This window comes from Meles meles, chromosome 13 (genome assembly GCF_922984935.1).
Source record: "Meles meles chromosome 13, mMelMel3.1 paternal haplotype, whole genome shotgun sequence".
Taxonomy (NCBI): domain Eukaryota; kingdom Metazoa; phylum Chordata; class Mammalia; order Carnivora; family Mustelidae; genus Meles; species Meles meles.
The window spans coordinates 35,281,325-35,304,230 of NC_060078.1; the positions used below are offsets into that span (position 1 = coordinate 35,281,325).

The following is a 22,906-nucleotide window of genomic DNA, read 5'->3' on the forward strand; positions in this document are numbered from 1 at the left end:
ATTGTATCCTCTGTGTCCATTGCCCATATTTGATTTTGTTGCTATGCGTGGGACCTAGGTTTTATCCAAGGGAAATAGTTATATGAAGTCTAAAAATAATTTGTGCAATATGAGAACCTGTATGGTCCACAGGAGACTGGAGAACGGTCAAGTTCATTGTTACAGAGCTCTGGTTAGCAAATATCCATTTCCCCTAAGAATAGTGCTAGGGAAATTCTTGAATCTGCTGTGCTTTTGGTTTTCAACAAGTAACTACATTTGATCAACGAAATTGGCATCTGTGCCTAGCCTCCTGTCTATAACCATCAGTATCACAGCTTGATTCTTTTATTTTGAAGAAAAGTAGACTGTAATCATGGTACTTATTGTAGGTTGAAATTCATCTCACTTTCTCTGTAAGTATTCCCAACATAGAAATTTTATCTCTTCCAATTATATTTAAAATGATGCTTGGGATAAAACCAAAATGGAATCCTCTTTTGCTAATCTACACTTCTGAGGCATCAGAATAATACTGTTCATTTATTTTATTTTTACATGAAGTCCTTTTGAAAACAACATAAAGTTTAACTTACTTGAGCGGTATTTTGCTGTGTTTACATTTCTTTAATTCAGACTTACTTGGTTCAAACAGAGAAGACATGCCTGATCGTTTTTTTACTTGTAGTAAATTGCAAATAAGAATGACTCTTTCATTAGTGGTTTCGACTTTCTTCAGGTAACTCAAAGAGATTGAAGCTAACTGGAATTGACCCTAATTTAAGAGAAAAAGTGGAATTCTTATTTGCCAAGTGACAGCTGTTCTTTGGTTGACTTTATACTTGTTTAATGGGGTAGTTTAATCTCTCAGTTTGGGATTTGGAAATAAAATTGTATACTTCCCAAATACCATACAAAAATAATTTTATATTGAGCGGTATTTTTATGTTAAATAATGTTGTCTGTTTCTCTTTGCTAGGTTGATGGGAATATGAGCAAAATTTATTGCCAAAACCTTTGCTTGTTAGCCAAGCTCTTCTTGGACCACAAAACATTGTATTATGATGTCGAGCCATTCCTTTTTTATGTCCTTACAAAAAATGATGAAAAGGGCTGTCATCTGGTTGGATACTTCTCTAAGGTAAAACAAGAGCCAGTATGACCTTCATTTTCTTACTCAAAATGTTTTTGGTAGAGCCCAGTTCTTTGAACAAGGTTGTTTTTTTTTTCTTTCTATGACTGTAATTTGAATAAGCAATACATATTTCTGAAAAGCTCAGGTTCTTGTTCAGAGCTTATTTAAAACAAAACAAAACAAAATGGTAAACATCGTGCCTAGAAAGTGTGTAAAGGACCTCAGTGGGGTTTGCTGCCTTTTGACTTTCAGCGACCATGTAGCATTATAATTGCTGCCTTGCAGACATCTTTGGTTTTTTAAATGTTAGGCTTACTTCCCTTGCCCCGCTCTCAGTGGTGTCAACCTCAAGGTTTCAGCATAGCGTAGCATTTAAGGGATGGTTCTCATTTCTCTTCACTGTATTCCCTCTGTGGTCATCAGTATCTCACTGAGTTGGAACGTTGGCATTTGGACACTCAAGGTGATAAAATGATGAGATTTACTCTTTTGTCTCTTATTTTTTATGCTGTTGTTTTAAGATCTAAAGCAGCCTCACCTTCAGGAAACCTAAGCATCTCCAGCTGTGAATGTAGGGAAGCCCTTGACACACTGAGTGGATATAGTTTGTCTTTCATACTCACATTCCTCTGTTCAAAGGCTTTTTGATAAAAACTCATATGCAATAAGGAGAAACTGAGTTTGGAGATAGTTTAATGTGCCAGGATGGTACTTTTAAGACTTCCATGCACACATTCAATGATCTGAACCCTGTATTATATTTATTTTATGATATAGTTTGCGTATTAGGCGATAAGTGAAATTTATTGAATCTACTCTTGCATAATGTAAATGGGGTGCCTAATGGAAGTGTCATTCTCATGGACTATCAAAAGATAGAGTATACATGAAGGTCCTTTGCAAACTGCAGGTTTTCTGTATTTTAGAATCAACCCAGAGGTCATAAACATATGAATAAGTTATAGCATTCATGGGAAACAGCCTCAGTATTTTAATACACATATTTGGTAAGGCTCCAAAACAAAAAAGACAAAAGTTAATTTGTACATAACAGGTTAAAAAGATGACAGAGAATTAACACAATAATAAAAATAAAACAATAAATAGGAAATCTACATGATATATAAAACATCTTACCTTTTGTATAGGTTTATAAAGCTCATTTTCTCCAATGAGTTAAAAAAGAATAGTGGTCATGGGACGCCTGTCTCCCTCATTTGGTAGAGGTAGAACATGCAACTCTTGGTCTCAAGGTTGTAAGTTTGAGCCCCACATTGGGTAGAGATAACTTAAAAATATATGTAGTGGTCATGGTTATTCTTGTTAGAAAACGGCATTTCTTGGGGTGCCTGGGTGGCCCAGTCACCCCAGGAACATGAGTTCAACCCCACATTGGGTTCCATGCTGGGCGTGGAGCCTACTTTAAAAAAAAAAAGAAGAAGAAAGAAAGAAAATGGTGTTTCTTTACATGTGTCTGTGTTTAAATGTAGATGCTTAATGGTGCTTGCTGTCCTTGTCTCAAATTGGCCTCTGGGTCTGCAGTTGATGGTGAACCTTACAGTTTCAGTCTCTGCCTCTCTTCTCCCACGGGACCCATCATTTTACTTTAAAACTTTTCTCATTTTGCCACAATTTTCTATTACAGCGTGGCAGCAACTACTGTCGTTTCTTACTGTGCATGGACAACTCATTCTTTGGGAGTGTAGTAAAACAAAAATTAATCTTAAAAAAAAAACCACTTTAAAAGTCTAGATACATGCAAATTAAATCATATTTTAATGCGTCAATTGGAGTGTGAAGGACTATGGCCCTTTGGGGTTATACTTAAACTAAATTCTGGAGGTTACAGCTAGAGAATGGCCAAGATGACCTAGAAAAGTTCACCATAAGTCATTACATGCATTTGACTTACCAGGCAGATAATAGAGGACTCTAAACAGGAGGGAAAGAGAGAACAGTTATTTTATCCATAGATTAGAATTTAGCTGTGGCAACGTGTGTTAAAGGGTGGGAGTTGGGGTGGAGGGGAGGGTTGGGCTGGCTTGAGAAGTTAAAAGGTAGGAATAGTTTGGGACAAAGAAAAGAATGGCATAAAGGATGAATCCTTTCAACTCAGCGTACATCTCTTTTTAAAGAAAGTGACCCATTTGTCTGACTTTGCCAAGAAGACTAATTATTTGAACACACCTCTGATGTGCACATCCATTGACGGACACCCCAGTGTCTTAGGGATAACTGACACAGATGATTTCTTCCTCCTCGTTTCTTAGCGACTCCAAGAACAGCTACAAATGTGCAAATGTTGGGAGCATCTTTTTCACAAAGAAATCTCTAATTCTGCCCTGTAGGGTTTTTTCCACAACAATTTCCTGTGATATTTCTAATAGGTTCATTAAAGGTCTGGGTGTTCTGAAGTAATCCTTTCATGTGGTTAGTACCATTTGTGGTCATTCTTACTTGTGGTTTATATTTGGCCAGAGCATTCACAACCTCAAAAGCCTTTTCCAGATCTTCTCTGTACAGGCTTTGGTTGCTTCTATGTACTCTGAATAAAATATTACTGCTCTGATGCCACATCCCATGAAAATTGCAAATTCTTCCTTAACTATAGGAACTGTTTCCCACCCCAGTCCTCCCAATCTCCCTCCTGGTTTCATACTGTTGGTAATATTTTGGCCTCACTTTTGTGTGGAGGCTTTGGGATTTCTTACAGCCTGGTCTTTTTGCTTGGTTTGAAATGCAGATTAATTATTTCTCTAGCTTTTTACTTTGATTTTTTTTTTTTAATCCATAAGATACATAAGTGTATCTGTGTAGATCTACTTATTCGTACACTGTTTTCATTTCCCTGGGACATTCGGTCAAAGGCAGGAGACAGATTGCTGTCAAAGAGTTTAAAATTGTTTAGCAAGGTAGCGAGCTCAGTCTTACCTTACCCCTCCGGGTGACTCTGTGGATGTTCATTTTTTCCCCCCATCTCCCAAGTTGTTTGATCAAGGAAATCATTTCTTGCATACTTTCGTGTTCTGTTTCATTTGGCTCATACTTCCTTGGATTCTTTATTCATATTTTATGCTACCAGCTTTCAGGCATAAAGGCATAATTGAGAGGCATGCCTGGAGTTAATGGTTTGTTGTTAGCTGATAGTTTGATCAACACAGTGAGATTATTCTGCTTGGTCCTGACCTAACACAGGGGCTCACCTTAGTGGACTGTTGTACAAGGTTGGTGGCAGGTGCCCACTTCAGCAGAGCTCTGACATACTTGATCTGTTTCTCCTTCCCTCAGGAAAAGCTTTGCCAGCAGAAGTATAATGTCTCCTGCATAATGATCATGCCCCAGCACCAAAGGCAAGGATTTGGACGGTTTCTCATTGATTTCAGTAAGTGAAGTGCTTTACTTACTTTCATGACCCAGGGAGCTGATGGCTGTTAAAGGAAAGAGTAACACATAAAACTTTATTTAACCTACTTTGTTGTTTTTATCAGTAGATAATAGGCTTTCTCTTTATATTTACATAGGTTAGAAAATCTTCCTCAAGTGAAAAATTTACTGTTCCTCACTTATGTGCTCTAGGAAATGAGACTAGATTTCTCCACAGTATCACTAGCTCACAATGCCATTACCCTGAATGAACCGGCAGAATTGCATTCCATTCCCTGGCGCTCATGCTCATTCACACCAGAAGAGGCAATTATTTGTGATTAGAGCTAACGGAAGTATTATTTAAAAGGATTTTCAGCTTTCTAAAATTTGACCTATAATCTTACCAGTACTGGGCAAGAAAGGGCTATTTCTACTTAGAAAGACCAATCTTTAGGTGCCTTATCCTTTGAGACTTTCTAATAGAAATAGCTCTTATTTTATTAATTTCCCTTTTTTTGTTATGGAAATTATATAATGTTTTTTGTCTAGAAGGTTGCCCAAGAAATGGTTTTTATTCACATTTGTATCTTCAGAGTCTCTGCAATTAAAATTGGAATGACACGCTGAAGTAGGCACAGGATAATGTAGAAAACATGGGTAGTTTTTTTTTTTCTCCTTGTTTATATTATATGGGGTGTGTAAATGGAGTGTCCAGGTACATTGGAAGAATTCATTTCAAAATACCCAGATAACTTGAAGGCCAAGGGTCCATGATAATAGTAATTTCTGACCATGTAAAAACCTGTCACTAGGAACTATGCGCTTTATTACCAGATTGTAGTTTGTCTGATTATAAACTGAAAGAAGGAAAATTTAGGAAATTGTATATTCTTACTAATGCAAAAAAAAAACCCCACAATATAAATGTGCTCAAGAAAATCATGAAGAAACAAATACGCTGTGTCCAGATCTATATTACTAGATACTGCAATTTATTAAAGTTGGGGTATAAAATGACTGTATAGCAGTTTTAGACAGATGTGCGCAATCTGTCGCCATTGAGAATATTGTTCTTCTTTTGAAGTATTATTTATCGACTATTTCCAGTTAACATTTCTAGTTAATTCATTGTCTTAGTCTTACCCTTTGTTTCCTGATCTAGTTCTCCCATGGAAGGCCTTCTTACCAGGAGGTCGCTATTACTATTTTGCAGAGGTCGAGATGTAATCGGTTCTATGGGCAAATCCCTTTTTTTGTGTGGCCACCATTTAGAAGTTGTTCATAAACATCGTGGTTTCTGATGTACATAGCAACAGTTCAGGCCTTAACCTTTGATACTTTTAGCATCTGCATGCCTACAGAATAAGGTAAACTCCAGAGCTCAGTATCCAAAGGCTCCTAGCACCTACTTCCAGCTAATTTTTTTAGGCTTTCTCATCTGCTAATCTTTTTCCTCAGATATTCTGAGCATGTTTCCATATTTCCATTCTTTCTCTATACAGTCCCTTGGCTAACGTGACCACTTCCTCCTTCCCTAGCCTCCATGTGTTCAGAATCCTACCCATTGTTAAGAGCCAGCTCAGGAACCTCTTCTGTTTGGTCCTACCTCCTGAAGATTCATCTCACTCCCTTCTTGGCTCCATATCTCTGTAGTATAGCAGTAGACTTAACGCCTGCTTTAGTAGTGATAACGGATGTGTCCTACTTCCAACTGACTATAAACTCCTAGGTTACCTTCTTCCTTGTTTTCAGTAGGACAGTATGATCAGCAATCTGCACTAAGATTTATTTTCTTGCTTTGAATGGAACCTCCAAAGTGATAACACAGTATTGTTCGCAATGATTTTCTACCTAAAATTTAAAAAGGGACTATTATTTAATGGGTAAAAACACAAGTCTGTAAATAGAGTAGTTCTTATTTGTACAGCATGATCTGATAGTGAGACCTTTTACATAAGAGAACAACCCAGGAACAGAGACGTTCCCTTCAAATGCTAAATCTTTATGTTAACCATTTTAGTGGGAACTGTATTGGAGTCTACGCGGTATTTTTAAACCAGAACTTTGGAGCCCATTGGAACCTTTCTGCATTGCTCAGGGCCATCACGATGAGTGCCATCCCTTAGGGTGTGTCTGAGTAGTACAGTGCCAAGGGTGTAATTTTTAGATTTTCTCTTTCTTGTACCCTTGACGTTGCCCCTATGCTGGGGTGGGTAAGCAATGTGGTGAATGATTTGAGTAAACTTGAAAAGGGCTTGGTGTTACTCCTTCAGAGAACAGGAAGCTGGGAGAAGAATTTTATAATACTCAATGAAAATGGAAACTGGTGTAAACCCAATAGAAATTCAGTTTAAAAAAAAAAAAAAAGTCCTTGGCCCCAAAGGATTTAAAGAAGATAGACTGCTGGAAAAATTGATAGCATCTCCTTCTTTGGAGTTGCTTAAAATAATAGTAGATAATATCTTTCTAGAATGATTTAGATCCAGCCTTGCAAAGTGAGGAGATAAACCCCATGACCTCTCATAGTCCTCGTCAACCTCATAATTCAGAACTCAGGGCAAAATAGATAACCAAGATTACTGGTTTTCTAAAATGTGCTGGTTTTTTGTCTTTTTTTAAGGGACCTTTTAATGGTTAGATTTATTTTATTTCTGTTTTGTACATGAGCCCAAGGATCTTTTGGTCAGGGGATAGATCTTCGTTAATTCAAATAAAGTTGGGAAGGAGGAAAATACTTTGTTACTTTATAGTTACTACCAATTTAGGAAGCTGCGACAAGAGCAGTAGGAAGAGAGCTATCGCCGCCCAGCTGCCCACTTGCCCGCTGGATTGGAAACATGGGTGCCATGCACTGTGAAGTGTGTGCTGTGTATATAAAAACCGGCAAATCTGGGGCGCCTGGGTGGCTCAGTGGGTTAAAGCCTCTGCTTTCGGCTCGGGTCATGATTCCAGGGTCCTGGGATCGAGCCCCACATCAGGCTCTCTGCTCAGCAGGGAGCCTGCTTCCTCCTCTCTCTCTCTGCCTACTTGTGATCTGTCAAATAAATAAATAAAATCTTTAAAAAAAAAAAAAAAAAAGGCAAATCCCAAAGCTTTGAACAAACACTGGTCTCCAGCAGTGGTCATCCATGGGACTAGATGCTGCCCTGGGAACAAGTTGTTGTTGTCTTACTCTTCCTGGAACAGCCTGCCTGGGGTTTGCGGAGCAGGGCTCCCCAGGAGGTCATCTGCAGAGCTTGGCCCAAAGTGACTAAACGGTGCCAACTCCGATTCTTTGCTCAGAACTTAAGTGGGTAGTGTGGAAGGAGTGACTGTCAAGGTTGAAGTTGATAAACCGTCGTTTCTCCTGGAATCTGAGATTCCTTCTCGTCTCCATCTCTGTCTACACACATGCACACACACCCGTACCCCACAGCCCAGTCATGAGTTCATACTGTAACCTTGCATTCCAGGTCCACCACAAGGTTTTACTCTGTCTCCAGCAGTGAGAACTCTGACTTCCGTTATGCACAGTGTATTTCCTGATGTGCTCAGCCCTAGATCACACGTTGAGTAGTTTCAGAATTGTTTACTCATACCACCACGTAGAAATCAGGCCTCCTAACTAGAGGTCAATATTTGTGCGTATTTATTTGTTTTTAACTTAATCTGGAGTGTATTTAGCCAAAATACTGTGTTCGAATGTTACTTGGCTTAGTTCTTTTTAATTTTTTCCCCCTTCAGTGTGGCTATGTCATTCATTTGAAATATAGTTAGGCTTTTTTGCTTCTGTTTGTTAGCCACTTTAGTTTTTCCTATGTCGTTGGTTTTTTGTCTTCGAAGCATAAAACATTATTTTCAGAGTTGAAACTTTATGAAAGGGTGCCCTCAGAGAAGTGTCATTCCCTTCTGCCGTTCCCTCTACCCATCCCCAGTCCTTTCCTGCAGATCACTGACCTCACTGGGTTTTCATTTGTCCTTCCCAGGTCTCTTTTTATACAAATGAGAAGATGAGTATTCTCTTATTTCTTCTCCTTTCTTACACACAAGGGAGCATACTGTAGAGAGTCTTTTACATTTTGCTTTTTTCCACTTAATAATATGTCCTGGAAATCACTCCATACTACTTTCTAGAGATCATCTTACTGTGTTCTGGAACCCTCCTAGGTATGGTAATATAGGATGTTCCCCAGTATTTCAGTTTTAAAAGTGCTGTAGTGTTGGGCAGCCTGGGTGGCTCAGTGGGTTAGGCCTCTGCCTTCGGCACAGTTCATGATCTCAGGTTCCTGGGATCAAGCCCTGCTTTGGGCTCTCTGCTCAGTGGGAAGCCTGCTTCCTTCACTCTCTCTCTGCCTGGCTCTCTGCATACTTGTGATCTCTCTCTCTCTCTCTGTCAAATAAATGAATAAAATCTTTTTTTAAAAAATGCTCTAGTGAGTAGCCTTGGGCATATTTTGACTGATACATACCTATGTAGCAGGTTTGGTTTATTACATATGCTTTTAGTTGTTCAAGACTCTGCTTGGCTGGGCAGTAGATAAACTGATAATGAATTGTGTTTTACTCAAGCCTGCAGAGTCAGAAGCCTGCCTGGGGAGCAGGAGGATGTAAAACCCATCCTCCGCAGCTGACCCAGGAAAGCAAACTGATTCAGCAGTAGGTTGCAGAACATTGTGCCAGATAGTGGTGAAAGAAGGTGGCATCATTAACGTACTCATGTGTTTGTTGTAAATGCATTTATTTGATTCTAAATTGGATACCCGAGGAGGATAGTGAAATGTGACTTCATTCATTTTTTTTTTTTTTTTTTAACCTGTTCATGCAACCTTTGTTGACTGGTGGGGGGACAGGTGTGGTGGTGCCCATCCTCCTTTGGCACTTTGCCAAACACCAATGACAGGGTGGTCAAGTTCACCGAGTCAACAGTTGCTAGATAGTATGTTTGTACAGTATATATTGAGAACTCATAAGAAATTGAATGAAAGCATTCCAGACGGAGAGAATCTGAATCATGACCATGTGAGGAAACATGTTAGATGTTTGGGTAACTGCAAAAGAAACTCCAGGTAGATTCAAGATTTAGGTGATCCAAGGTGCCTGGGCGGTTAGGTGCCCAGCTCTTGCTGTCTTGATTTCAGCTCAGGTCATGATTTTGGGACTGGGAGATCAAGCCCCGCATTGGACTCCATGCTGGACGTGGAGCCTGCTTAATATTCTCTTTCTCCCTCTGCCTCTCCCCCGGCTTGCTTACTCTCTCCCTTTAAAAAACGAAAGATTTAGATGATTAACAAAAAATTAAAATACAAAAACTTTTAAAACGTAGAAGAAAGGATATGCAATCCTCTGATCCTTGGATGGTCAAGGACATCCTAACACTAAGTGTTAACACAACGAAAGAAATCACAGAAGCATATACAGATGGCTTGACTATATAAAAAGGTAAAATGTCTATATACGGTAAAAATTTTTTTTAATATTTTAAAACCAAACATAATGGGAAAGATGTTCGCAACAAACATGCCAAGCAAAGCTTTGACAGCTATAGTATTTAAACAAACATTTAAAAGGAAAGGTTTGATCGTGTTAAAGGATAAACCTTAATAGAAAAATGTGTAGAGGACATGAATGCAGAATGCACAGAAAAGGAAACTCTTTGGTGGCAGCAAGGTTGCTGACATTTGCTGAGCACCTACTGTGTGCCAGCCAACCCTCGCAACACTGTTTGAGACATTTTAATCTTGTTTTATGGGTGAGGAAACAAGGCCCAGCTATACTAACTACAAATGGCACCGCTCTAGTTTGAGTCTGAGCACTTGGACTCTAGGCCACGATGCTCCAAAGTCTGTTAACTACAAATGCCTAATTAAAATGAGAAAAGGAAAAAACCAAAAACTGTTGGTGATTTAAAAATGCAAATTCAAATAACTGCAAGATTATAATTTTTTGCCTACCAAATTAGCAAACACTTTTAAATATAGCCAGATCTAAATTGACATAGGTGGGCTCTTACATTTATACTGGAGAAGGTGTAAATTGGTAGACATTTTCCAGAACTTTGATGGCATATATCAAAAACATCAGAAAGAAATTTATGCTAAGGAAATCAGTATACTTTCGTCAGTGTGCATTAATTTCATATTTAATGTAACATGTTTTGTGTTCGTTTTTTAAAGAGTGGACTTTTCCTGCTCCTTTCACCCCCTCCCCCAAATTATAGCAGTATAAACCCATAGTAGAAAGTTAGAAAACATAAATAAAAATACCAAGAGAAAATTAAGTCCCCCACACTTCTGTGACTCAAAGAGTTAATGTTTTGGTACAGTTGTCTGTCACGGTGTCATTGTTTATAGTAGAAATTAAAAACTGAAACCCTCTCAACATTCAAAAGTAAGAGAGAACCATTACCCTGAGAAAGTTATGGTACATCTACATAATAGAATATTAGCTATTAAGAATTAATATTCTAGGGGCACCTGGGTGGCTCAGTAGGTTAAGCCTCTGCCTTTGGCTCAGGTCATGATTTCGGGATCCTGGGATCGAGTGCCCCATCGGGCTTTCTGCTTGGCGGGGAGCCTGCTTCCTCCTCTCTCTCTCTCTGTGCCTGCCTCTCTGCCTACTTGTGATTTCTGTCAAATAAATAAAATATTTAAAAAGAATTAATGTTCTGAAGAATTTTAATGAAATAGGAAGATATATATATATATATATATTCTCAATTACATAAAAAGTATGTGCCAAGAAGGGAAAGAAACACAATTCCAGATTATCTCTAGATTTAGAATTATAGGCAGTTTTATTTTCTCCTTCCTACTTTTTGCTGTAAAAAGTAAAGAAAACTAGGAATCCGTGAAGGCCTGACCGAGGAGAGTGGCAGCGAGGACACGTGGAAATGAAGTAGGTATTTTCCTGTTCTGCAGTAGGTAGAACTCTGCCCAGCATCTCTGCTGCTCAGTCAGTGCTAGGTGAATGGATGAATGAACTGAGTCTGGAAAGGTAGTGAGTGCAGCTTTGGCCATGTTGCCTTCATTGTGATCGTGACCGTCCATGTGCAGTTTTCCTTGGGAGTTTGGAGCTCAGCAGGGGAATGCATTAAAGGGAACTCCTGGGAGTGGTGGGGAGACTGTAGTGGGGGCGATCATCGATATGGATGAGAATAACCCGGGAAAGCGTAGAGAGGGTTGAGGATGGAGTCCTTGAGGTTACAAAATGTTAAGGGCTAATAGAGGATGAGGACGTTATCAAGGCAACTGAAAAGGGTCCAAAAGTAGGAAAAGAATCAGGGGAGAAAAGTGTCAGGGAAGCAAAAGAGGTCAGCATTGCAACAAGTCGTCTTAATCCTAGCTGACCTTTCTGGAGCATTTACTGTGTGCCAGGCATTGTCCCCTGAATCACGCAGGTTAATGTGCTCCGGCCTTGCAAAGACCTTAGGAGGCTGGTTACTGTTATCGCTAAGAAACCTATCCAGACTCACTCCCCAGCCAGTGTTCAGTGCCCCAGAAAAGAAGATTAAGAGACGGTATAAGAAGTATACTTTGGAGGACCATGGTTTGTGTGGAATTTTAAGAAATGAATTCTGAAAGCTTAACCATCAAGGGTTGGGGGCACAGGAACCTGGTTGGTTGGTTGTTGTTGGATTTTGTTTTTGTTTTTTTTAAAGATTTTATTTATTTATTTGACAGAGAGATCGCAAGTAGGCAGAGGGTGAGGGGAAGCAGGCTCCTTGCTGAGCAGAGAGCCTGATTCAGGGCTCAGTCTCAGGACCCCCGAGATCATGACCTGAGCTGAAGGCAGAGGCTTAATCCACTGAGCCACCCAGGCGCCCCTGGTGTTTGTTTTTTAAACTACAGAGGCTGGAGCACTGGTAGCAAGAAGGCCAGGGAGCAGTGATGGGGGAAAAACAAAAAGTGATATCCAGATGGGTTGTTTAATGCAAATTCAGAAAGGGCATTTGATGAAATTCCGAATTTCTTTCCTAATTTAATCAAACATGCTAACGAGAATTACAAGAATTCTAAATCTTAACTTTCTTCCTTGTTTGTTTCAGCCTTGGCATAACCTTGGGGAAGGTTTTATAAAGGGTAGATGACAGTGGGTCCAGAAGTCTACAAACTTATACCTTCGGTCTTTTCTTTTTTTATTTATTTATTTGACAGAGAGAGAGATCACAAGTAGGCAGAGAGGCAGGCAGAGAGAGAGAGGAGGAAGCAGGCCCCCTGTGGAGCAGAGAGCCTGATATGGGACTCCATCCCAGGACCCTGAGATCATGACCTGAGCCGAAGGCAGCGGCTTAATCCACTGAGCCACCCAGGCGCCCACCTTCGGTCTTTTGAGACTAGTATATAGCCAGTAAGTTTATCAGTTACATAAATTATCCATTAACTGTACACTTAGGCATTTTTTTTAAAATTAGTATCTGTTTATTTATAGACTAATGATGAAAGTTTGTAAGCAGAATCAATTCTTGGCTTGCTTTAATTCAGTATTAAAATATCATGCAGGGTCTCAGGATTGTCTTTTATGGAATAGAACTTGAGAGGACGTAGGAGTGATTGAATGAATTAGGACTTGCAGGAAGTCCCATTTGCTGACCTTTTCTGTGATTTCTGTTGAGGGGTTCCTCTGTGGATTTTGTGAGGAAAGTATACCATTTAGGAACTGAGTCTGTGTTAGGTGAGTGCTGCTGCAAGTTGAGTGCAGATGACCCAGTTTTGTGCCTACGTGTTATGACTTTGGTCACCTTGTTAGTGTAGTCAGCAGTGTCCTTTGACTTCTCTTTTCTTCAAAATGCTACACATACACACACATACCTGGATTTAAGAAAAATAAGGAATATAAGAATCTTGGGAGGAAAGATGCCTCTTGGTACCATTTAATACCTAGTTTCTTTCTCACTGAGAATTAGTGGGTTAATGTTCCACACCTTCATTCTTTTTCCCTTTTGGTTCTGATTACAGGGATCTCTCACCTAGAGAGTCCAGGCTTGTCTTTCCTTAGCCTTCTTAAAACTCTTGACTGGTTTCCTGAGGAAGCATTCCTTAGAACAAGGAAGCATCTTCTGAGTGGTTTCCCACTTCCTACTTCTCAGAGCTCTTCTAGGTCCATCAAGCAGAATTAGAAAGAAAGCTACATACTTCATCTCTACCTAGAAGGATGTGCTGTTCGGAGGGTAACTATACCCACTCTCTCAAAAAGAGAACAACTTCTTCCCCCGTATCTTAGATGCTAGCTATTGGCTTAAATGTTGTAGTATTTGATACCTAAATTCAGGAGTACCTGTCATAGTAGTTGAGGTCGTCCACTAGCAACTTGTAGTTTTAATAGTCTGCATTCAACAGACTATTTTAAAAGGGCTGCCACTTAGAAACTTTTCAAAACACAATTTAAGTAAAACTTTGGTTCTGGGATCAAGCCCCACATCAGGCTCCCTGCTCAGCAGGGTGGCTGCTTCTCCCTCTCTATCTGCCTGCCTCTCTGCCTGCTTCTGCCTACTTGTGATTCTCTCTCTATCAAATAAACAAATAAATAAAATAATAATAATAAAAGAATTTAAGACAACTTTACGAGAGATTTAGAGTTGTTTCATCCTACCTGAAAACTTTTTTGGAGCAAATTTTTTCTTTTTTTTTTATAGATTTATTTATTTGAGAGAGAGAGAGTGAAAGAGCACAAGCAGGGGGAGCGGTAGAGGGAGAAACAGGCTCCCCGCAGAGCAGGGAGCCTGATGCGGGACTCCATCCCAGAACCCTGGGATCATGACCTGAGCTACAGGTAGACGCTTGGCCATCTGAGCCATCCAGGCGCCTTCGAGCAAGTTTTTGATACTGACAGGCCTCTCTCCAGTTAAATAGGAATTTTAATTTAGATATCCAGTTGGTTGTATTCTAGTAAGGCCTGTTTTCCCCGACTGTTGGTAAACTCTAAGTTGCTGAGACTGTATGGGGGTCACTAACTTCTTTCTGACAGCAAGTTGAGTATCATTTTAGGGTGAGCACATTCTTTCCAGGAGCTGGTCCTGGCCTGACAGGGCCTGGTGACACATCCCACCTCAAGGGTCTCTGGGCATCCCTGCCCTTCCGAGCGGGTGACCATAGGCACAGATAGCACGACCTTCAGCGCCGTGGTGGCCAGAACTCTGGTGCCTGTCATCTCACTTTGAGCAATGTCATCCTTTACCCGAGCAAGACATGTGAATTCTGTCTTCTCCGTGACGGGGTAGAGGCCGGGAAGCACGCGCTTGGGGCCTCAGTTCTCCCTTCGGTAGGTTGCAGTGTAAGTAGTTTGCTTTCCCCCATTTCTGAGCCCCACAAGCTGATCATCGAAGGTTTTGAGGGACCATGACAATGTCTTTTAGGGACATGTTATATGACTGAAACTCTCTGATTCCCTGTAAGTAAAGTGAATGGAGGAGCTATAAATTTGACATGTGGTATTTATTTCCTTATGCAACTTTTATTTAATAGTTTTCTCCTTTTTCAGTGGCACCTACTATTACAAATGCTAAAGGCTAAGCAAGTGTAAAGTCACTTAGAAAGTTGCATGTGTCTTTTGCATATTTATTATTTATTGCCCATTTCCTTCACCAAAAGTAAGATTCCTGGGGATAAAGACTTGGCTCTCAGGGGCAATCTCACCTCCTGGGCGAGGCTGGCACTTAGTAGGTCCTTATTATTTGTTGACCAAATGTTGAATGAATTACTATGAGAAGAGCTTTCTTGATAAATATACTTTCCTCACGTGATTCTTACAAAGAGTTTAATTTTATTAGAACATAATCAGTCAGCTGTGATTTACTTACTTCCAGAGGATGTCAGGTGTTCCCTGCCTCCTTTTGAGGGCTGGTATCTTTGTTCAAGCTCAGCTTCTATCTTAGGATCGTTTAAGCTGCGTCAGAAAGAAGATTGCCATTATCCACTATAACCCTTGGGCGGAGACATGAGAGCTGTGACAGAATTCACATTTACACACAGTTGGTTGAAGAGAGAAGCTCCTCTTTTCCTGACTTTCATCAGATAATTCATTTCTTGAATTGAAATCAAGAGTTGGACGCCTAACCAACTGAGCCACCCAGGCGCTGCTAGATAATTCATTTCTTCATGCATTTATTTTGGAAGGAAAATTCCAACTTCCGTGTTAAGGAACCGTCAAGAAAGCTTTTTTTTTCTTTGCAGAGCTCTCCCGGCAGCTCTCTCTTTGGGTGCGCACAGCCCAGGCAGTCATTAAAGAATAATCAGTTATGCTTTTGAAATGGGGCTCAAGTCCTTTATAGCCTTCTCTGAGACATCCTCCCCACACTGCCACCATGACACTTGTGGAAACACCGGACCGGCAGCTGTGTCCTCAGACTTCTGGGTTTTGGAAGACACGTTTTGACTTACAGAAGAATAAATATCATGGTGACATATATATTTAATAGGATTCTAGCTTATAATAAGGAAAATGGCTACATTTCCTTATTTTCTTGTTATAATATGTTGTGCTAAAAGCCTTCGTCATGACTGTTTTATGACATTGGGCTGAAGTGCAATATATTTTAATATGTTGAAGATAACATCAAGGTTGAAAATTGAGCTCTCGGTGATTTATTCAGAGGTTGACTGTTACCGAATGCATAGAAATAAGTTGCATGAGGCAGTGCAGCTAACGATTTATTTATGTATTTTTTTTTAACAAAGCTTGTCATAAATAAGAGCAAATAAATAGCTCTTATGGAATAGTTTGTATTCATTGCTTCAATGAAAATGTTGTAAATAAGAAACATACGGTCTATAGCTACCATTTCGCCTTACATAGCTTAGCATTTTTTCAAGATTTGGCAGGCAGGTGGATTGTTTTTACAAATCTTTTTGTCTGTTTGGATTTCTGACACTGACCGGCATTTGTAGTGAGTCATTCTGAAACCATACTACTGGGCAAATTCTATTCACAAAATTAGTACTGGAAAACCTGTCTTCAGCCGAAAATGGAAGCTTGACAGCACTATCATGAGGGTCAGGCTGGCCCACTGCTGAACTCCAAGCTGTGAGCACAGTGGGATACACGCAGTAAGTGAGCCAAAAAAGGGTCTGTCGTGGGAATAAGTAAATAAGGGAATGCCGACATCTCATCAGCGCCCTTCTGTATGTCCTTGACAGCACCTATCACAGTCACCTAGCTGGCTTGGTTCTTGACCTGAGATCTCTGTCTGGTTTTTGCCCTTCTCCATTCCCTGATCACTGTTCCTTCAGTAAACATGCTTCATTTACGGGACTCTGCCAAGGACTGGCCTAAGTGATGAGATAAAGGATAAAGGGTACCAGCGTTGTCCCCAGGCTAGTGGGTGGTCGGCTGTGGAGGATTCATTCATCCCAGGCACACGACACTGCATGTTTGGGTGATGCTCGGGGCTGTGCCAGGACAGAAGAGGAAATGACTCCAACTCTTCCTCTTCCCACTTCAGGTACATGCAAGGGAAGGATGCTTCCTAAGATCAAGAGTCTGTTCTGATTAAGATGGGTACTACACCTGGTTTTGGTTTCCAGGGAACCAGTTCCCTTAAACATACTTCCCAGCTTGTAGTCTTAACATTTGCAACACAATATCCTAAGATAACGTCCTCTCCTGGTGGCATTTCTAACCAGCACATTTATAATTTCAGCTGTCTATAAGGTAGTATTTTTTTTTTCCCACATCAGTTTGTTTTGGGTAAAGCAAAAGATTTTTCTCTCATTTGTTTAGAATTCTGGTAGGAAAATACTAGTTAGGAATCTGATCCCCCCCCCCCCCCCGCCTCAATTTGTGGTTAGCTTGTTTTTACTCTAGTATTAGTGGTACATGTTCATGTTTACTAATACAAAAACCTCTGTTTTGTAATTATTTCTATTGAGTCCTCCTTTGGATTAACATCATAGAGGAGCTCCTTTGTTTTCAACAAAATTGTTTTAAATTAAAGTTTATGAAGTGCTTTAAAATAGTTGAGAGGATTAAAAGCAGTTCAGTTATGCATGTAACTATCCACGTTGAGAAAAAAATACACAATGTGATTATGTAGTAGAAAGAATTGAAAACGTGTTGGTGCAGTCTTCAGGAAATGTGATACAGGTAGACATCACTGTACACAATATATTTGCATATGTCCTTTTGGGGGACAGATTGAATCATTTAAAATGATGTAGAGAGTTCTTTCTGTAAAAAGGAGTGTTTGGACTGTTTCTTCTTTCATACTAAATAGCAAGGAGGCAAATATTATTAAGATCTTTTCAAAAGGGCTCAGAATTTAACTTGAAGAGGATCCCACAGGATAATAAATATAACAGTAAGGACAACAATTGAAACTCACGAAATGTTTAAACTCACACATTCATAATAACCCTTAAATTTAGAGGGTGATAGGGACCAGTTCATTATCCTAAAAAATGGATGAATAATTTAACTTGCGTCTCCTATATGAACTATACCACTAGGTAAACTAATGGTTAATGAGGGAAAACATCTTTTTATAAACATATTCCAGCTAACAAATGAAATGAAAAGAAATTGAAATGATAGAATTAAAACATGTCTGTTTGGGGTGCCTGGGTGGCTCAGTTGGGTTAAAGCCTCTGCCTTCCGCTCAGGTCATGATCCCAGGATTCTGGGATCGAGCCCCACATCGGGCTCTCTGCTCGGCAGGAAGCCTGCTTCCCTTTCTCTCTCTGCCTGCCTCTCTGCCTACTTGTGATCTCTGTCTGTCAGATCAATAAATAAAAATCTTAAAAAAAAAAAAGTTTTAAAAAATAAATAAATAAAAATAAAACATGACTGTTCTGCGATTCTGCCAATGAATTAACTGATCTAGACCTTGAACTTCAGTAGCAGCAGACACTGTGGAAAGGGACACAGCCAGAAATTATATGCTTCCTGATCAAAGGATATACCATCACCTGTAGTTTTGCTAGAGGATGGAACCTAACGTCTCACTGACCCTCTGGATCCAGCTGCCATTTTGTAGGATCACAGAGGAAAGAGGAACAAATTGAACTGCATCACGTGTATGCAATCAGCAAAATCCAGATTATGGAAACCCTGTAGATGGCCCCAGTTCATCAATAGATAAATGATAAGAAAAAGTAAGGGGGTGGAGAGGGGAACCCATAGACTTAACAGAGACTTAAAAGATAGATAGTCCTTTAAATGGGCAAGACTCTATTGTAATACCAGGGATATGTTGGTGGTAAAAGTATATAGAAACAGAAGGGATTACCATGAAAGTCGGGGTGGTGGTTCCTTTTTTTTTTAAGGTTTTATTTATTTATTTGACAGACAGAGATCACAAGTAGACAGAGAAGCAGGCAGAGAGAGAGGAGGAAGCAAGCTCCCTGCTGAGCAGAGAGCCGGATGTGGGGCTCGATCCCAAGACCCCGAGATCTTGACCTGAGCCGAAGGCAGAGGCTTTAACCCACTGAGCCACCCAGGCACCCCAGGGTAGTGGTTCCTTGTGAGGGAAAAAGGAAAGGTGACTGGGATGGGACAAATGGAAGGTTTTATGGCTTGCCTGGTGAACTTCTATTTCTTGATCCTGGGTGATGATCAAAGGATATTACAAAGGTGGTTCCCTTTCATTAAGCTATATATTGTTTAATATTGTTTTCTAAATCTGTGTTTTATTTTTATTGTTGTAGCCATTTTTATTGTTTTTATTTATTTATTTTTTTTAAGAAAGTGATGGTCTTAAAATGGGAGTCCATGCCCTATGGTATCTGTTTGGAGCTTAGATTTTTGTAACTCTTAAAATGAAAACTTTGATTTATTGGTGGCATTAGGTTAATGATGTTTTTAAAAGTGATACAGTTTTTTGGGTGCCTGGGTGGCTGACTTGGCTTAGCTCTGACTCTTGGTTTGGGCTTGGGTCATGATCTTGGGGTCATGGAATTAAGCCCCACGTCAGGCTGCACACTGGGTGTGGAGCCTGCTTTAGATTCTCTCCCTCTCCCTATAGACCTTTCCCCCGCCCCCACTCCTGGTAGCAGTCTCTCTCTCTAAAAGAAAGGAAAAAATAAACAAAATAAAAAGTAAAATAAAGGGACGCCTGGGTGGCTCAGTTGGTTAAGCGGCTGCCTTCGGCTCAGGTCATGATCCTAGCGTCCTGGGATGGAGTCCCATATCGGGCTCCTTGCTCGGCAGGGAGCCTGCTTCTCCCTCTGCCTCAGCCTACCTCTCTGCCTACTTGTGATCTTTCTCTCTCTGTCTCTCTCTCTCTGACAAATAAATAAAATCTTTAAAAAAAAAGTAAAATAAAAAAGTTAGAGTTTTCCGCTTTTACTGTTTTAAAATCAAAACGTGTGTACGGCTATTTGGGTCTTGGGAGCTTCTCCACATCAGGCTTTGCAAGACTAGTTTTATGTGAAGGAAATGTACTGAAATGTACCAGAATCATATCCTCTCAAGTGTGTAGTCTAGTCCATTAGAAAACTGCATTTCTGTGAATTGTGTTTCCACTCTTAAAGCTAGAGAAACATGATTGAAGAGTTGTACGTTAACGGAGTGGTGTTAGACTAGTGCGTTCAGACAAAGAATGGCTGTGAGGATAGGGGTGGATGGGAGAGAGAACACCATACAGAGAGGCCAGCAGCATTGGAACCTCTCACGTTCCTTGTCTATCTTGCCCTTCTTGCCCTCTCCCCTCTTCCTTCCCTCCCTTTCTTTTCTCTTTTTCTCTTTTTTGATTTAAAATGAGGGAAAGTACCACTGTAACTTCCTTCCTCCCAGAATGCTGGGGTATTCAAAGTTCTGGTATTTGGGGCGGATCCTTAGGCACCAGAAACCATGCTTACAGAAGAGAAAAGATGTTAAATGCTAGATTTTAAGAAAGGGAAAGAAAAAGGCTAGAGTGTCTTAAAATATGCTGAAAGGAAGTTTTGCTGATTATTTATTGCAAAAAACAGGCTTCCTTCTTCTTAAGAAGATGATGGTTCTCTGTTCATAGATTAGAAGTCCTGCCCTGTGGTTTCCCCAGTGCTGGAGCTTTTCCCCATGAATTTAAGGAAGTTAATGAGATTTTTTTTCTTACCAAAGCAGAAGATATGTCTGAGAACTCTTGACAGCCTTCTACCCCTGCAGCTTTTCAAGTTGCATCCAGTCAAAAACTTGGAGACCATAATGAACGTTGTTAGTGAGAAAATAAAATGAATGACGTCTGTGAATTTGTTTTAAATGTTTATTTTACCAAATAATTTAGATAAATCTTTCCCGAGGAGGAAGCGAAATCATCAGATTTCATTAATAATCTGCAGCTTTTCGGAGGATTACTTTGAAATACCTCCCTGACAACTCTTCATAAATTAAGCATAAACTTTCTTTGACCTTATCACACACAATTAAATAGCTGTTGAAGGGTTAAACCCAACTAAAAAGCGATTCTGTATCTCCATCCCCATTCTCCTGCAAAATTATACAGGAAGTTTCTTTTGGTTCTCAAGCAGGGTAATTACAAGAGACAGTTACATAATTTACAGTTTCAATCTGCTTGTCCATAATCACACACTTCCACCTACTTGTATATACCCCATGAGTATCTGCCTTGTACTTTGATTTGTAAATGATGATTGCAGTGTGATTGATTGCTTGCAATGTAGCATATTGAATTGATTCTTAAAAATGAACTTTAAGCTGTTAACATGTCTATTCGAGTTCCTGTTATTTATGTAGTTTGTGGTTCTTGCGTTCAGCAGTTGCATAGTAGTTTAGAAATTAAACTCCCAGAGCTTTTTTCCTTATTAAGTTTAGAAAATGGAGTGTCTCTGCACACCCTGACTAGGAAAGCGCCTGGAACATAGGACGCACTCAGCTGCTGAACACAGGACTAAACCACTCCAGTCCTTGGAAAGATGAACGGAGATTCTTCAGTTAACAGTGACCCCGCAGTAAAAGGCTCATGGGGATAATACCGTGGCCATAGCTGTGCTGATACTAATATATTGTTACTGAAGGCTCAACTCTTAAGCGCTGCTGGCTTTAGGGAGGCAGTGTTAACAGTGGACTTGGAGAACGGTATCACCTACTCCCTGAAGGGCTCGTAATGGGCGTCTTTTAATCAATACTGCCAGGGATGATATTTTATACATTTTTGTTTCTCCCAACAGCTAACATCTAACTCTAGCCACTTCAGGCTCTAAGGTTCCTATAGGATTAAAGGCTGGATACCTAGGTGACGCCAGAGCTGCTGGCAAACCAGCCAGCCACTTAGTGGGGCACCTCATCCCACCACAGCCTGCACATGGGCTGCCTGTCTGCAGAATGGACTCATCAGTCACCCAGTGGGGACGCCGCCTTTTATTGCCAGAGGTTTTTTACCCCAAATCCTGTTGGAAAGTGTTTGGGGGAGATATATATAGATATATAGATACATTTTTTTTAAGTGAAAAGAGATGTTTTCGAGTTCTGTAGACCAGTGGGATGGGACTGTTCGTCCAAATGACCTGAATACAACTGGAGATAGGTTCCCCACCTTAACATTTTCAACATTAATTGATCAGTCAGATTGGGCAATGATCTGTGCTTTGATTTTCGAATGTTATCCCAAAACCTGACAGATTTCCCTTTGAAATGTAATTTGAGAACAAAGAAAACCTTTAGAGAGATTTGTATTTCTCACTTTTTCCTTTCTTCAGTCTTGCTGTAGGATTGTTTGCTGTGTGAAAGCTTATCACTCAGAATTATATTTCTTTTTTCTGTTTTAGAAAATTATAGCTGGTACACACACACGCAGAATTTTGGGTGGGTTGTGGGAGAGCCAACGAAAAGGAGAGTTGCTCTTCTCACCGTTCGGATTCCCAGAGTCCCAGAGCTTGGTTCTGAAATCGCGGCAGGGTCCACGCTGATAGAAGCACTTTCCCTTAGTCTGCAGGTAGGATTAGACCAGACAGCTCGCTGTGAACCACCTCAGCTGCCCCCACAGAACCTCAGCCTCAGTTGTTGCTTTTATTAGTTTATCTAAGGAAAAGTTTGATTATAACGTTCCCACAACCAGAGAATGGTCTTACAGGTGAGGCACTGAAAGGAGCTCTTTGCTTGGACCAGATGCTTCATTTGAAGTGCGTACGTGTTGAATGCGATGTTTAAAATCTTACAACTTCTCAATGGTAAATTCTTGTTACCAGGATTTTGTTGCTTAGGCATGAACATTTTATCCAGGTCTTACCTTGGAAGAATTAAATTTGTTTCTGAAATAGTTTTTTGGATTGAATCTCTAAAGTGGACTTTTGCCTGTTTATAATAGAGAGGAAATAATTTTAAAATGCCAAATTACTTCATCTTAAAAATGTTTTGTGTTTGAAAATTTGTTTTTCCTAAAACTTGCCAGAATTTAAAAGTGATTTGAACTGTGGAAAATCAAAAAAGGTCAAAGAGGAAAGCATTATTTTGACATATCTGATTTCTATCAGAGATTAGAAATCATACCTGATTTCTATCACTTCAAAGGCCATAGTACTT

At 40.0% G+C, this 22,906-nt stretch overlaps 1 protein-coding gene across 5 annotated transcripts in view; it reads left to right on the forward strand.

Moving 5' to 3' along the window:
* KAT6B (lysine acetyltransferase 6B) overlaps positions 1-22,906 on the forward strand; it is a 189,235-nt gene that overhangs the window by 147,934 nt on the left and 18,395 nt on the right. For all 5 annotated transcript variants that reach the window (XM_046027127.1, XM_046027126.1, XM_046027129.1 and 2 more), the window contains 2 exons: positions 959-1,120; positions 4,403-4,496. In XM_046027127.1, the coding sequence (XP_045883083.1) occupies positions 959-1,120; positions 4,403-4,496 (256 nt within the window). The remainder of the gene's footprint in view (positions 1-958; positions 1,121-4,402; positions 4,497-22,906) is intronic.